This window comes from Gadus morhua, chromosome 7 (assembly GCF_902167405.1).
Source record: "Gadus morhua chromosome 7, gadMor3.0, whole genome shotgun sequence".
In the NCBI taxonomy this organism is placed as follows: domain Eukaryota; kingdom Metazoa; phylum Chordata; class Actinopteri; order Gadiformes; family Gadidae; genus Gadus; species Gadus morhua.
Genome location: NC_044054.1, coordinates 24,332,917 through 24,348,746, shown reverse-complemented (window position 1 = coordinate 24,348,746; position 15,830 = coordinate 24,332,917). Strand labels below are relative to the sequence as shown.

General features: G+C 43.7%; 2 protein-coding genes across 5 annotated transcripts; both read left to right on the top strand.

The window, feature by feature from the left end:
• Positions 1-413: 413 nt before the first annotated feature.
• Positions 414-8,839, top strand: LOC115546677 (complement factor B). 2 transcript variants are annotated; one of them, XM_030360345.1, is made up of 18 exons: positions 414-528; positions 697-906; positions 1,444-1,632; positions 1,790-1,969; positions 2,078-2,164; positions 2,497-2,639; positions 2,759-2,909; positions 4,944-5,072; positions 5,296-5,373; positions 5,477-5,608; positions 6,288-6,400; positions 6,490-6,610; positions 6,738-6,876; positions 7,085-7,161; positions 7,276-7,373; positions 7,540-7,669; positions 8,237-8,286; positions 8,404-8,839. In XM_030360345.1, exons 1-18 carry the CDS (start codon positions 471-473, stop codon positions 8,590-8,592), a joined length of 2,274 nt encoding a protein of 757 aa, XP_030216205.1. In that variant the 5' UTR covers positions 414-470; the 3' UTR covers positions 8,593-8,839. The 2 variants fall into 2 exon arrangements, with proteins under 2 accessions (XP_030216205.1, XP_030216206.1); XM_030360346.1 differs by lacking the exon at positions 414-528 and having other exon boundaries at positions 789-923.
• A 1,639-nt stretch (positions 8,840-10,478) lies between these two features.
• On the top strand, positions 10,479-15,782 carry layna (layilin a). Of its 3 annotated transcripts, none has more exons than XM_030360349.1 (8): positions 10,479-10,807; positions 10,910-10,930; positions 11,783-12,080; positions 12,666-12,823; positions 13,407-13,451; positions 13,537-13,599; positions 13,942-14,038; positions 14,131-15,782. In XM_030360349.1, exons 1-8 carry the CDS (start codon positions 10,732-10,734, stop codon positions 15,149-15,151), a joined length of 1,779 nt encoding a protein of 592 aa, XP_030216209.1. In that variant the 5' UTR covers positions 10,479-10,731; the 3' UTR covers positions 15,152-15,782. The 3 variants fall into 3 exon arrangements, with proteins under 3 accessions (XP_030216209.1, XP_030216208.1, XP_030216210.1); XM_030360348.1 differs by having other exon boundaries at positions 14,128-15,782; XM_030360350.1 differs by lacking the exon at positions 10,910-10,930 and having other exon boundaries at positions 14,128-15,782.
• Positions 15,783-15,830: the final 48 nt, after the last annotated feature.

Sequence of the window (15,830 nt, the reverse complement as noted above, 5' to 3'; positions counted from 1 at the left end):
CTGCACTTGTTTGCAGCCAATTATATATTGTAGGATAAACAGTACATATAAACTAGATAGAGAAGTAATGAAATTAAACCCAAAATGTTGTGCTTGAATCCAAAATGTTTTTAGATTTATTACTCTTCAATCATTGATCAACAAGGAATGCATATATTACAACTAGTTTGAATAAACTAGTTGTAATGTGTCATCCTTAGTAGAATGTAACAAGGTTGTCTCGTCACATAGATATGATTAGACAAAATTATTACATTCTATTAACAATAAACCATTTTATTATGTCAGGATAGTCAGTGGCGTTTGACTCCCAGCCGTCAAGTGTTCATTGATGCAACGTATCCCGAAAAAGAATGGCCAGCAAATAGATACGCATCGATCTCCTAGTATTTACCATGCAGTTAATAAGTCACCAACTCATTTTGTATAAAATCTGCGGGTTACCCTCAGCGTTTGTCAAAGTAGAGAAGATGGAGCTATCGGTTCACTGGCGATGGCTTGCTACAGTTTTAAACCTTCTGATTCTGGGTAAGCCACTTTGAGGACAATTGATACACTATTGATGAAGGAAAATATTTCATGCCATTTAAACACAAGTTGTCGATTGTAACTCTCACGAAGAATGTCAGTTAACAGGTTATTTAGGTTCCGTAGAATTATCAACTCATTTCTGGGTTATTGGTTTGTTGTTGGCAGGTGCGGGTGTTTGGTGTGACTGTACCGAAGAAGGCATTGAGATAGAGGGTGGGGATTACATTCTCACTCAGGGACTGAAATTTGGCAGTACCTTGATCTATCAATGCCCCAATGGTTTGTTCCCCTACCCTGCCATGACCCGCCAGTGTTCAGGCGGCAGATGGCAGGACCTACCGTCACGAGAAAGGAACATCAGCCAGAAATGTAGATGTAAGAAGATTTTGATGGTATATTTCCATTCTGTTACGTCATTAAGGTTGCAGAGAAACTTTAATCCAGAGTTATTTACAGTGAATTCAGATATAACCTTTAACGAACCAGGTAGGGAGTGAATACAGAGAGAGGGATTTATGAAACGGGTAGGGGGTTAGACAGTGAATGCAGAGACAGGTCTTTGAAGAGCGGGTAGGGGGTTTGACTGGTGCTGAGACAGGTCTTTAAGGAGCATAGATAGTGAATCAAGAGAAAGGTCATAAAGGAGCAGTAAGGGGGTTAGACATTGGTTACGGAGACATGTCTTTAAGGAGCGAAGGGGGTTAGACAGTGGTTGCATAGACAGGTCTCTAGGAGCAGGGGTTAGACAGTGCTTACATAGAAAGGTCATTAAGTAGCAGTTGGGGGTTGGACAGTGACTACAAATTCAGGTCATGAAGGAACTGTTAGGGGTTGGACAGTGATAACAATGACAGGTCATGAAGGTGTTAAGGCGTACATTTATTTCCTTTATTTTCTATATTCTTTTTGCAGTGGTAGAATGCCCTGACCCAACGGTTCTGAAATACGGGTCAGTCGACCCTCCTGAGGAAAGATACTTCGTAGGTAATGAGACGATGTATGAATGTGATTCTGGGTACAGACTTCGCGGGTCGGTGAAACGTGTCTGCCTTGCCAACGGAAAGTGGAGTGGCAGCACCCCGATCTGTAGTCGTGATGATGGTAACTAAGAAGTACTGTCTGTCTGTCTGTCTGTCTGTCTGTCTGTCTGTCTGTCTGTCTGTCTGTCTGTCTGTCTGTCTGTCTGTCTGTCTGTCTGGTACTAGTTATTTTATGTTCTTGTCTTGATCGTTCTTTTGTTTTTGTTCTTGATTGACAGCAGGTAACCCTTGCCCGGACCCTGGCATCCCCCCGGGAAGCCTGCGCTCGGGGGACTATTTTGACTACGATGACGAGGTGACGTACAGCTGTACCAACAGCTTAACGTACCTGGTGGGCTCAAGGGTGCGCACCTGCAAAGCTGACGGCCAGTGGTCCGGAGTGGAGCCCAGCTGCTTCTGTAAGCCAGCGCTTAGTGTGTGTTATAGACCAGAGAGAGTCTGTGTGTGTCTATGTATGTATGTCATGTAATGATAATCATGAATGGCATTACGCCTTTGTTTTATAGATAAGTACACGTATGACACTGCATCGGATATCAGTGAAGCATTTGGGGGCGCAATGAAGCAGAGTCTCACCGAGTCGATGTCAGTCGGTAAGAGAACCATCTGCTTTACTCTCCCTCCTCTCAGTATGAGCTGCATTTTGATTTCTTCTTTTGAACTTAGTGCATTGACCCTCCCTCATTTCATCTGTTTATCTTTCTCTGCAAATGATTAGTTGCGGAGAAGAAAATGCAATAGCATGTTCTGGATGGTAAAAATTATATCTGCAGTGTAAGTTAGAAATATGCATCAACTAAATACCTGCTAAATGGGGTTTAATTTATTTTGAATTGAGTCAAATCAACCCAATTTAAACATTATTTAATCAAATAAGTTGAATTAAATTGGAGGAGCATGTCATCAAAAACATAATATATTTCAGGTGACATACAAGAGGGAAGAAAGATAACGATTACAAAAGATGGAAGAACACTGAATATGTACATCGCCGTGGATATTTCTGACAGTCTCACTAAACAGGACATAAATGAATCAACAGTAATGGTACAGGCATTTATAGAAAGGGTAAGTCAACATGTACATACACATGATATGTGACATATACACATAGTGTATATATTGTTTGCTGGTGATAGCTGTGGCCCAAAACGCTTTCAGTAAATCATTTTAATTACATTTTACAGGTAGCATCGTATGCTGTCTCCCCAAACTATGACATCCTCTTTTTCACTTCCGAATTATTGCCTATTTCCAACATTCTTGATTATTATAATGGAGTAAATACGAAAACACTTGAAGCTGTTTTGGAGGATCTGAAGAGTATTCAAATAAAAGGTATGTTTTGTAATTGATCGGGAGAGGACCCAAATGCAGCACACGTAGGCAGGCAGACAGTCGGTAACGTATTTTATATACAGAAACAAGCAGACAGAGGATAGGCAGGGCGCAAGCAGGATCCGTTGTCGGGGGCGGAAGGCAGGGTCGATCACCGGGACAGAGACAGAGCAGGAAGGTAGGGGACAGGCAGGGTCAATACCGGGGAATCAGTCCGGAAACCGCTTGAGAGGCTAGTACAGAAGACATAGGACCATCTGGCACTGAGGGAACTGAAAGGAGAGTCTATATACCGGGTTGATTGGTGATCAGAGGCAGCTGAGCGGAACAGGTGAGGAGAGTTGGACTGATGAGCAGAGAGTGGCAGGCAGGTGAGGAGAAGGAGGGGCCGGTGGAAAAACACTGGGAGCTAATGCCGCCTTCAAAACGGTCTGAGTTTCTGGGAGGCTTGGAGGTTCGGAGGTTTGGACCCTAAGCTCGGAGGAAAGTGCTTTGAACACTCGGTTTTATGAAGGTATTATTGTAGCACAAGTCTTTAGCACCTGTAACTGCATGTACATGTTGCCAAGCTGTCACCCCGATCGAGACTGGCCAATAGAGACGTGTCTTACATCTTTCGGCGTAGGTCCCGCCCACGAGATTCAGCTCAACAGCAAGCAAAACTTTTGGATTCGCAAGCAAAACTTTTTGATTCGTAAACAAAACTTTTGGATTCGCAAACAAAACTTTTGGATTCCCATTAATATTTTTTTTATCACATTTATTTTACTTGCAATAAAACATTTATTGATTGCAGTCAATAAATGTCAATAAACGTCCACTTGCAGTGTTGCACTCAAATCAATTAAAATGCTCATTAAAATGCTGAATCAACTTAGCATTCTTTATCATTTTATTTGTGAGGAAATTTTTCACAGATGTGCAACTTCTGATGCATTAGTTCAAATTTGGGTTTACGAATGCACACATTTTGGGCATGTTCTCAGATTATGAAACACGGATGTGCGAACGTGTTTTGCACCAACTGCGCTGCAATGATTGTAGCAAAAGAATTTGTGCACCTGTAACACAGATTTGCGTACTCTTAGACCCTATTTTGTGTTTACAATGGTAAAAAAAACATTTGTACTCTAAAGTCCCAAATGTACGGTTACACATTTGGGACTTTAGACTACACATGCAAAATAAATATATACGACTTCAAATTTACTGTGACTTTAGTGTACGCATTCAAATTCTGCAGTTACAGGTGCTAAAGCCTTTTGCTACAATAATACCTTCATACTGTTTGGTCAGAGTTTTCGCTCTGAGTTTCGTGCGGAAGTCCTTCGAGATTACGCCTCAACAATGGCTGCCCATTTCATTGATAGACTAAAGTGAACTAGCAGCAAGCACTAAGAGGCGAACTTAACACCCATTTTAACATTTGCATTACGTTACATTATATCTTACAATTATAAACATCACTTGAAAAATTCTCGCTCACGTTCAACCATCACAAGCAGTTCTAATAACTGATTCATCTGATTCAGCATAGAAGCGCAAAGTGGTCGCTGCGGGCCCCATAGTTGTTGTTGTGAAGTCTATTCTCCAGAACAATCTGTTTTCCGGTTTAATGTCGAAGCCTACGAACTTCTAAGGGGCTTTCCTGAACAGTCTTATTTCGGAAGAAGGGAAGGTTTACGTAAAGACACGTAAGAGCTTCCGAACATCCGAGCTGTTTTGAAGGCGGCATCAGGTGAATGAGATGACTGAGAGGGGGGCATGAGATGACTGAGAGGGGGGCATGAGATGACTGAGAGGGGGGCATGAGATGACTGAGAGGGGGGCATGAGATGACTGAGAGGGGGGCATGAGATGACTGAGAGGGGAGATCATGACATGTTTGACTACTAAAAAGTTAGTTATTATTGTCTAAATTTGTGGCTATATTCAACATTTTATAAACTTTGTGTGTGTGTGTATGTGGATTTGTGTTTTATGTGTGTGCGTGCATGCATGTGCATTTGTGCGTGTGTCACTTTTTTTTCACAGAAAACAGGGCTACAGGGACTGATCTAAACCTAGTCTTCAAACATATGTTAGAACGAATAATCATCATCGAAGAAACAACAAAGGCCAAATTTGAAGATCTTCGTCACATCATCTTAATATTTACCGATGGTAATTCAACCTCTATTTAAAAATACTACTCACAAGGATGACAGAATAGTTAATTCACTGCAATGATATATGTCTACTGTCTGTCTCTGCACCATTGGCGACCAACTTATTTGTGGTTGAGTGTGACATAAAGATCTGTGGTAGGCCTACTCCCTTTGAAATAGGCCTCCGAACTACGACCTACAAGTGAGAGTAACTTTGTGTTGAACTGTGCTCATCATAGGTGGTTATAACATGGGCGGCTCCCCACTGGCTAATCTACAAAGAATAAAGAATACCATTAAGCCAGAAGACCACCTGGGTAGGACACCAAAACACATTTAACAGCTCAAAGTTTGTGCGTCATGAACGCAAAATGCAATTTTATCACCACAGTGTGTTGCATGTTGTCCTCCATGTTGTAGATGTTTACATATTTGCGGTTGGAGCTAGGATATACGAGTCGGACCTCCAACCTCTTGCCACGAATGAAAGGGGGAGACATTTCTTTAGAATCCTGAAAGAGGATATGGACACAATGTTTGATGAAATATTTGGTGAGTGCTCTTTCAAATAAGATTTTGAAATGGGGATCATTAAATCATCTCCCAAGCTCCAAACACATTCTCCATAGTAGTGTAGCTGTAATGGAACTCAAGAAGATACCAGCGCAGGGGTAGCAGTAGTCTTCAGGGGAAGGTTGTGGGAGTCATCCAGATACCAGTGCAGGACAACCACGTGTTAATGTCTGGAATGTGATTTAGTTCCACACATTTGGTCGTAGGAAATGTGGGATGTCAGCCGCAGAACCAGTACAGCACCAGTGACCACCCTCAATGCCATCCTCGCACAGAATGGGCTTGATGCGGCATTAGGCAACCAGTCGAGTGCACCCTTGGAGGTATTATCAGAGATTGACAGCAACAGAGATATGGAGGCCTGTGGAGGCGATGCAGTAGTGAAACCGAGAGATGGCCCCAGATTGGAGCTGGGGCTGGTCACATGCCTGCCCGGGGAACCGCCTTATCTTTCCCTACAGACAGAATTTGTCAATATATTGATTAATTTAGGGCTCCATAGAGCTATGTGAGCTATTGAAAGAGATATATGAAAGGCTCACTCAATCAATATATGCAGTTATTCACTATCGTATAAGGATTTCAATAATAACATTGTTCAAACATGGTTCTGAGTTTTACTGAAACGTCTATGATACAAATGTTTCTGATCCTGCAGATGACGAAGCCGTAGTCAGTTTATGTGGACTCCACAAGTTGTCTGACATCACTCCTTCCAAGAGTTTAGTATATCCATGGAATGTGAGGCTCACCATACTGAGAGGTGAACAGGTAGGGGGTTAGAAATTGACACAGATACATGGTATAAAGTATGTCACACATGATTTATGTCTTATTAATTTATTAATTATTTATTTCAGACAAAGAAATGCACTGGCGCTATCGTCTCTTCCAAATTGATCCTGACTGCTGCTCATTGCTTCCTTGGGGACTTACCTGAAAACATACAAGTGGACGTAAAGCAAGGGAGAGATCAAGGGAGTGAGGCTGAAAAAACTAAAACATGATCAATTTGAAGCAATTTCAATTATGTTGGTTTTGAGTTTGCAAAGTGTTTCTTTACAATGAGCTATTTATGTCTTGTATCTTCATTTTCTGTTTCTTAAAGTCAAAGTGGTGGAGAAATACTACCGTCATCCGCAATACAACATCACAGCCAAAGTGGATGAAGGAATTGCTGAATTTTATGATTATGATGTAGCTCTTGTTCAATTGAAGGAGGATCTGATCTTCACTACAAATCTCAAGTGAGGCTATTTACATTACATAGTACACTTGCACTTTGTAAATAGGCTGCATATATATAGCACATTTATTCACTCACACACGCACGCACGCACGCACACACACACACACACACAAGATGACAAACCTTCTGCGCTTCGAATCATAATCATCCATAAAGCCAGGAATTTAAGAACAATCTAGCTGCTTAAACCTTTTTTTTTGTTCTAGACCCATTTGCATACCCTGCACCAAGGAAACGAACCAGGCCCTTCGTCTGCCTCCCGATTCAAAGTGCTCTGATCAAGGTTACAAACATCACTCAGTGATTTCACTTTGATAAACATTTACATGTTTCCAAAAGGCTCATGTGCTCTTAGCATTGTTGACAGGCCTAATCTTTATTACATTACTCCATGTAGAGAAGTTGTTGTTGAAGGACTTCAACCAAAGACTGCATTTCCTGACTGGGGAAGACACTGTGAAACAAAAAGACGTTGTAGCAAAGCTGGGTCAAAATGTGAGTCTTGGCGACGTCATAAATATCTTTTTACATGATTTTTTGAATATGTCACTGCATGCATGTATGAGGAAACAACTTTGCTTGTCTGAGAGTTCAGAAACAAAACCTAACAAAACCTAAGACCTAACCCTACACTCACTCTTTTACCCACTCTGAAATGTAGCGCGACCCATGTATCAATCAAGCCACAAGACTACCAAACGTAACAGCAGAAAAAATACATGAATTTGTGACAGACAACTTCCTGTGCACAGGTGGTATTAGACCTTTTGTGGACCACATAGCATGTAAAGGTAGGTTAATCATGTACAAAAAGATGTTTTTTATTCATTATAGACTACCAACATATTAGGGTGTAACAGGAAAAAGACAGGAATAGAAATTAAAAAGAGACAAAATCACATTTCTAATAAAATGCTAACAGATTAAAGGTACAATACTGAAGAATTGCGATTGGTAGCTCTAGTCTGAATTTTGTAAACATTTCTGCGCACCCCCCCCCCCCCCCCCCCGCCTCGTTACTCTCTCAAAACCGCTATAATTATATCAAATGTTGAAGGATCAAAAGACACTCAGTTGGAAATGTTGTCATGAAGATGTTTATTATGCTGCACAATATCTCTTAACCCCACCTCTGTTGGGACTTATTTTGCTGGGAACTATCAAGTATTTGTTTTTTATATTATTGATATAAATGGTCTGAGTATATAACGATAACTAAGGCCTATGGGCCTTATTCACCCAGTGGCCATCTTGGCTCCAAACACTCAAACCAAGATGGTACAAAAATGGTCGCAAGGGTAACGGTGACCAGTACATGATGTACTGACATACAATTTTGCCTGTTTTTTGGGGGGCAGGGGACTCTGGTGGTGCTGTTTTTAGAGACTACAACCAGCGCACCATACAGGTAATCACAAACTTAGCATGACTTTCAATTCAAGTTATGTTTAAGGTTGAATTTGTTGAACACAAACTAATTATCAAATTTGACTTTATTTTTGCAATATATATTTTGTCTTTTTAGGTCGGTCTAGTCAGCTGGGGAACGGATGAGGAGTGTAAGGGTCATGAAGGGCAACTTGTGAACTCAAAAGAGTATTCCAGAGATTTTCACTTGAATCTCTTCAAGATTGTCGACTTTCTTCACTCAGTCATGGCCCAAGGGGACAGAACTTTAGCTCCAACCGAATTCATTGATAACTGGAAATTGTAAGGGCTGGTGCGTGTGTCAAAAAAAACTGATGAAAAAAAAGACCCCTCATGTGAAATAAGTTAAAACGAGATGTGATTTTAGGGAATGCTTTGTTCAACGCTTTATAATTTATGGGTAGCATTTTTGAAGATTAAATAGGCTAGCAATGATAAACCAGGCTATGCTTAATAACTCTGTATCAGCAATTACCCCCAGTGGTCTTTGAAGACGGTTGTTGACCCGTAAATAAAATCACAGATAAAGAACATTCTGGATCTCCTCCTTTGTTGGAGTTGAGCTCTTCCTCTCCAGTGGGTGGGCTTTAGATACACTGACCGCACCTGAACGTTCGAGCCCGAGTAAGAAGCATTAACATGATGAGCACATATGCAGACATTATACTGCTGATTCAGTCTGAAAACCTTTCTCTACTTAATCAGCTGTGATGGGAGAAGACGCCAGGCAAGCTAGCGCTGCCTTAGATCACTGTGACATACAGCGATTCCAATGCTCGTTTCCAGTGCCCTGCGCAATGCGGACCACCCCTCTGACAGACTGCCAACTCAGACCAATCTGGTTTAGTCTATGCTTACCTGCTCTATGATACACTTGTCTTCTGCGCAGCACTGAAGAAAGTTTGAGATTGACTTAGAATTCTGGGAACCTTAATTACCTTAAACAAACAGAAACTACAATATCGATGGCTGTTAACGGTATGGTCTGTTATACGAGGTTCAATCTGGAACAATGGAATGGACGTGTGTGTGTGTGTGTGTGTGTGTGTGTGTGTGTGTGTGTGTGTGTGTGTGTGTGTGTGTGTGTGTGTGTGTGTGTGTGTGTGTGTGTGTGTGTCTGGGATGCGTCGGTTCCCATGGAAACATTGATCCACTTTTACTTAACCGATTAGTAAAGGGGCGGGGTTACACAGGGGACGAGAGAGAGAGAGAGAGAGAGAGAGAGAGAGAGAGAGAGAGAGAGAGAGAGAGAGAGAGAGAGAGAGAGAGAGAGAGAGAGAGGGGGAGAGAGAGAGAGGGGGAGAGGGAGGGAGAGAGAGAGAGAGAGAGAGAGAGAGAGAGAGAGAGAGAGAGAGAGAGAGAGAGAGAGAATGGGGTGTTATTGCCTGGTTATCCTAATTGAATGAGCGGCGCTCTGAATTCCAGTTAGGGTATTAGTAGTAGAATTGGTATTCGGGACATTTAAAACCAGGAGCCATTCCTTTAAGATCCTAATCGTATCTCCGCCACTGAAACCTTATTATGTGCTGAACACCACAGCATGCTAACGCAGACATAATACTCAATAGTGTCTGCGCATCCTCATTCTCAGGCCAAACATATAATGCCACGCAGCATAATCCTGATCGGGCAGTCCTGTACTGTGCGACGCATCAAACCGCACAAACTGTAAATCACCCTTATGGGCCAATTTAGAAATTAATGCCACTGGTATGTAGGCCTACGAGGCACCCACCTGCGATTCCCCTGCATCTCTCTTTTCCCCGCGTTGCTCACGTGCCCCCTGGCCTCCTCGGGTGTATAGCGGACTCTGAGACGCAGGTGTGAAGTTATGGCCGCCGCACAAGCAGCCATTGCCTGCCAATTAATATTAAACAGATACGTTGTTTAATGGCAATGCAAAGAAAGCCCCCCTTGATATGGCTGTGCGAAGGGCTGATCCACTTAAAGGGGATTATTTTCATGTAACATCTTTATAATCTTCATAATGATGCCTGGAGTCCTAAAAGGAATAAAGAAATCAAATCTGTTTCTTGTCAGCATACGCCCAGGAGCACTCGCGTGATTAGCTCTCTTTACGGTCGATGTTGCTTCTTCTCCCGAACATTAAGACTGCTTTTAACAGATTACACCCCCCACAACCCCCCCCCCCCCCCCCCCCCCCCCCCCCCCGCCCCGCCCCCTTGTGTCTCCTCCTCTTTCTTCTCCGCTGCTTGTTTCATCCCATCTTTCAGTTGAGCCATTGCCTCAAAGCCTCAAATTTCTTGTGAGATTTCTGCTCTGTTGCACTGTGCCGGGCTGCCTAGTGATCCAGGAGTTATTGGGGTTCTGTGTGGGGATGGGAGTGAATGAGGCAAAGAATGGATGGCGAATGAAGATGTGAATATAAAAAAATACGCTTAAAAAAGGGGATTATGAGAAGGAGATGGAGCGGCTAACCATCTTCTGTCATCTCCTACTTTTACACGTTCTTCCATCCACCGCAACTAACCTTATTACAGGTAAGTGAAAAATACCAGACACAAAGTCTATAGACTGCATACCTTACATGTAGGCCTACGTAACAGTTTTGTCTTTTTGCATTTCTTTTCGCTGATCTGAAGTGGACCTATACGAAGCAAGAGGTAGGTTAATGCCTATAGAGAGTAGGCCTAACTTTTGTTGTACCCACGTGTATGTGTATCCCGGGGCGCCCCCCCCCCACATACCTACATTCTTCAACGTGGGTCAGAGAGTGCCATTTAAACATCTTCTGAAGGCACACGCCGCACCCCAAAACCAAAAGCCTGAATACCAGTTATTATATCATGCTGTTTGTAGTATAGGCTAGTGTCTACGTCAAAAAAGAGAGTTAAGGAAGCGCACACTGATATAGGCCTTTATCTGATTTGCATAGACATATGCCGGAACAGTTCTTCAACAATCCTGTTATGTATGTTTATCTCTACATATGTTAACTGGGACTGGCTCCAATTAGCCTATATATTATGTACTACTATACATTTAAATGAAAATCGAATTAGGCCTATCTAATTTTCAATAGCATATTAGTCATATTAAGCATATTATGTATAGGCCTACGACTAGCCAGGGGTATCATTAATTTACGGCTCAATAAAGGCTCACATTTGACCGTGCAGTCAATGTAGTGCCAAAGTTGCCGCAGCAAGAGCACGTGCGAGCAGGTAGGAGTCCAGCAGCTTGATCATGAGCACTACGACTCTGCAGCCATGGAGGATCAGGGCAGGGATTGAGCCAGTGTAACAGATTGCTACACCAGCAACCCACCCATGCTTTACACACCATACCACCTGCTTAATAAACACCATTACTAAACAGAGCCCCAAGCCACGTTTAGATGGGAGTCTGTTCAGATCCTGTGACACTTTAGATGGGGACACATGCACAAGCTACAATGTAAGGGGTGCGCCGTGTGTTCCCTCTTTCACGGCTGTTTTCGTGCGGCGGGTCGGCAGGTCAGCGCGTGTGCAGGGTGGGCCGGGAGAGGCCCTGTTACAAGCTGGCGTATTTCTCCGACCCGCGGCGGCGGCTGAACTTTGTGGAGGCGGAGCAGGCGTGCCGGCGGGACGGCGGGGAGCTGCTTGGCGTGGAGTCGGCGTCCGAGCAGCAGGTAATCGAGCAGCTCATCTCCGAGATCCGCCCCACCGACGGGGACTTCTGGATCGGCCTTCGCCGTAACCATGGAGACCAGGAGAGCAGCTTGGACTGCTCCTCGCTGTACTACTGGGTCGACGGGAGCAAGGCCAAGTACAGGTAGTCTCACCCCCCCCCCCGTGTGTGTGCGTGTGTGTGTGCGGCGCGCGGGAGGCCAGGAAAACAGCCTGCTGTGCATATATTTTTTTTACAGCATTTTTAACAGGCAGTGCAATACTGATAAATAAAAATTATAATGTAAACCGAGCAACCCGTCTTTCTTATGACAGCAAAGATGATTGCATTTATGTTTTCTTGTGATAACAAAAGTGTGTGTGTGTGTGTGTGTGTGTGTGTGTGTGTGTGTGTGTGTGTGTGTGTGTGTGTGTGTGTGTGTGTGTGTGTGTGTGTGTGTGTGTGTGTGTACATTTGTGTGTCCCCGCTGGCGTTGCATTTCTGATGAAAATGGTGATGGTGATGATGGTGACAATGTTGATAGTATGGAAGAAATTAAAATGTATGTTCAAAGGAAATATAATTATTCAACACTTTATGTAGAAGAAAGTACATCATTTTCTTGCCTGTATATACACTATACGTTTTTCCACGGAAAAAAACAACATCATCATCCCACTCTGATTAAGAGGGCGATGACGATGCAATTGTTGGTGTTGACGATGATGATAATGACCGCCTGCTGTGCAGGAACTGGCACACGGACGAGCCCTCTTGTGGCTACGAGGTGTGTGTGGTGATGTACCACCAGCCGTCCGCGCCCCCCAGCATGGGTGGACTGTACATGTTCCAGTGGAACGACGACAACTGTGAGACGCGGAATAACTTCATCTGCAAATACACAGCAGGTAATCTGTCCACCGTACCGTTCCCCCGGGGTCCCCTCCGCTGGACCTCAGAGAGCCAGTGAACCCCAAACCACTTCTGTATGTATTGTATAACGAAACCAGTGCTGTCAGTTAAACGCGTTATTAACGGCGTTACCACAAACCAATTTTAACGGCGTTAATTTTTTTTTTTTTTTCTTTGCCTCAAAACAAAGAAGCAGTATCCTGACTGCTATGTTCAAGGCAGTATGTTTGTATGTTCATCGTTTAATTGCACTATAGGCTTTTTTTTTGTATCGTCCTGTTTTGATCAGTATATGCCATTGTTGTTATCAATAAAAAAACATTTGCACAAGGCAAGCCGATGCACTTCTCCATGTTGATAAGAGCATTAAAATGAGAACAATTAATTGGACAAAGAAATCAAGGGATATTTAGCATAGAAAAAAGATTTGTGATTAATCGCGATTAATCGTAAGTTAACTATGACATTAATGCGATTAATCGCGATTTAATATTTTAATCGCTTGACAGCACTAGAAACTACATATGTCCTCAAACGGCTGTGGACCTAAGGTCGGGCTGCATTTTATGTCTCTTTCAGAGAAGACTTTGGAGGCTGCTGCTCCTCCCAACTCCACCCAGACTGGTGCGTATGTACACACACAGACCAAGAGGCTTCAGCTGATTTATTGGTCAAAGTGTTTAAATGTGTCTGCTGTGGTTAATTGCAGATGGGCTACTTACATCTGCACTGCCCTGGGATCCAGCCGACCGCAACAATTCCAAGGACACAGGTTATATCCATCTCTAAAGTACTTATTTACTATAGTCTGGACATGTTAAGAGTGCAGAGTGAACTGCTTTTCCACAGATCTTAAACCACGCCACACCACACCCTTAACTAAGGCTAAATCATGTCCCACCCAATAGTCATACTTACCTACACTTAACCATCCATACTCAACGCAAATGCCAGGGGAACAAAGACAGATCCTTACCCTGACCTTAACTACACCACACCCATCCTCAATTGTAGTTCTGTCTGAACCATCTCCAAGTACCTAAATGCCAGTTGAACATACTGCAAATATAGATAACTTTCTCATAACCCAGGTCTTGTCACTTGTGTTCCACAGGCCTGAATTGGATCTACATCACGCTTCCTGTCATTCCCCTGCTGTTACTTTTACTCACGCTGCTGGCCGTATGCTGCTTAAAACTGTGCATTGGGCGGTAAGTGTTGTGTGGTACATGTCCGTTCTTCTCGCACTTCATCAGGTTGTAACATGATGCCCGGGTTGTTTGTGTTCCATGTTTAAAAGAAGGAGAAGGAGGCGGCAGAAATCGGTAGTGTGCCACACAGAACCGGGCCTCTGCCCCAGTGCCACTGCGACGGACGTCTACAACGTCATCCGCTCCCAAAAAGAAGACGACCTGTCCACCACGCGACCGCAGACCAAAAACACCTCCTTCTTGTGCTCCTCTCCTGACACTCCAACCGGCGACTACGACAACATGGGGGGTCGCGACACAGAGAGCGGCTTCGTAACGTTGGCCAGCACAGAAAGCGGATTCCTCAACTATGACCTCAACAACCTTAGCCTCGGGCGCCGCGGTACGACCGACATGTACGACAGCAGCTCGGGTCGCTCTGGGAAGACGGAGGGATTCGACCGCAGCCTGGGTCGCTCGACGAAGACGGAGGGATTCGACCACAGCCTGGGTCGCTCTGGGAAGACAGAGGGATTCGACCGCAGCCTGGGTCGCTCGACGAAGATGGAGGGATTCGACCGTAGCCTGGGTCGCCCAACAAAGACAGAGGGATTTGACCACAGCCTGGGTCGCTCGACGAAGACAGAGGGATTCGACCGCAGCCTGGGTCGCTCGACGAAGACAGAGGGATTCGACCGCAGCCTGGGTCGCTCGACGAAGACTGAGGGATTCGACCGCAGCCTTGAGCAGTCGGAGAAAAGAGACTCGTACGACACTAGCCTGTGGCGCTCGGACAACCAAGAGTTTTACAACAGAGCTCCGGGTAGACGCGCCACAAAGAGCGAGTTCTACGGCAGCGGCAGCTTCGTAGAGCAGGAGATGTATGGGTTCAGAAGAGAGAAAAGTGACCTTTACGACCCTTCCCTCGGTCCGGAAGCGAACATGATCAAGGCCGACCTGTACCAGACATATATGACCAACGGCAAAGAGGGCTCGTACCAGACCAGATTGGGAAACTACGGAAGTCAGAATCCCTACCCAAAAAACATTGATTGCTACAGAAGTGACCTTGGCTTCACTGGCAGCCGACGTTATTTCAATGAAGCACAATGGGTCAATAGTGAGGGCTACTGACCCAACTCCCATGTTATGTACAAAGCTTAAAGTATAGGTCTATAAAGCCATATGTTACATGTGCACATATATATGAAGCCATATGTTCCTGCAGGGGCAACCACAAAGTTGATCTTCTTGAAAATGTTAGTTACCTGGGGCACAATCTCTGAGATAGTCAGTTGAGGCATGTAATCCCAAACAGTTAGGGAGACTACTTTTCTTAATCTTCATGAGGAAAATGCACATAGAATTAGACTGGGGATGGCTGTGTGTGTCCTGTTTGCATGGCCTTGTTATGTTGCCTTGTTTCAGAATCCTGACAGTGCCTCCTTTTTGAGTGGCAAAGGAAACTGCCAACTATTTCAATATTTAATATACCTTAATAAGAGAACAGACCGTGATCAAAATGTATTCTATACATTTTGAGTTTACGAATATTCCTCAAGAACTTTTTTTTTTAAATATTACACCAATTTCAAGGTTAAATATGTATGTATAGGAATTATCCAGGTAACATTAACATGGTCAAACAGGGGTAACAAAGGACAAAACATCTTGCATTATCTTCACGTTCAAAGGATCAGGACACCGTCAACAAGAAGGGCTCTACTCATTGTAACCAAAATGTAATAACTCAAATATGAATAAGTCAAACACTCCAAGTTTTCATAACAGACACCCAACTTGGGATTGGTGG

What these genes read in the sequence shown, in the direction of transcription:
- layna (XM_030360348.1), top strand. Translation starts at nt 10,732, where the DNA reads ATGGAGCGGCTAACCATCTTCTGTCATCTCCTACTTTTACACGTTCTT. An exon ending in TCCCAACTCCACCCAGACTG is followed by an intron (nt 13,452 to 13,536) that starts GTGCGTATGTAC and finishes GGTTAATTGCAG; the next exon opens with ATGGGCTACTTACATCTGCA. An exon ending in TTAAAACTGTGCATTGGGCG is followed by an intron (nt 14,039 to 14,127) that starts GTAAGTGTTGTG and finishes CATGTTTAAAAG; the next exon opens with AAGGAGAAGGAGGCGGCAGA.
- LOC115546677 (XM_030360345.1), top strand. Translation starts at nt 471, where the DNA reads ATGGAGCTATCGGTTCACTGGCGATGGCTTGCTACAGTTTTAAACCTT. An exon ending in GAAGAGTATTCAAATAAAAG is followed by an intron (nt 2,910 to 4,943) that starts GTATGTTTTGTA and finishes TTTTTTTCACAG; the next exon opens with AAAACAGGGCTACAGGGACT. An exon ending in CCATACTGAGAGGTGAACAG is followed by an intron (nt 6,401 to 6,489) that starts GTAGGGGGTTAG and finishes TATTTATTTCAG; the next exon opens with ACAAAGAAATGCACTGGCGC.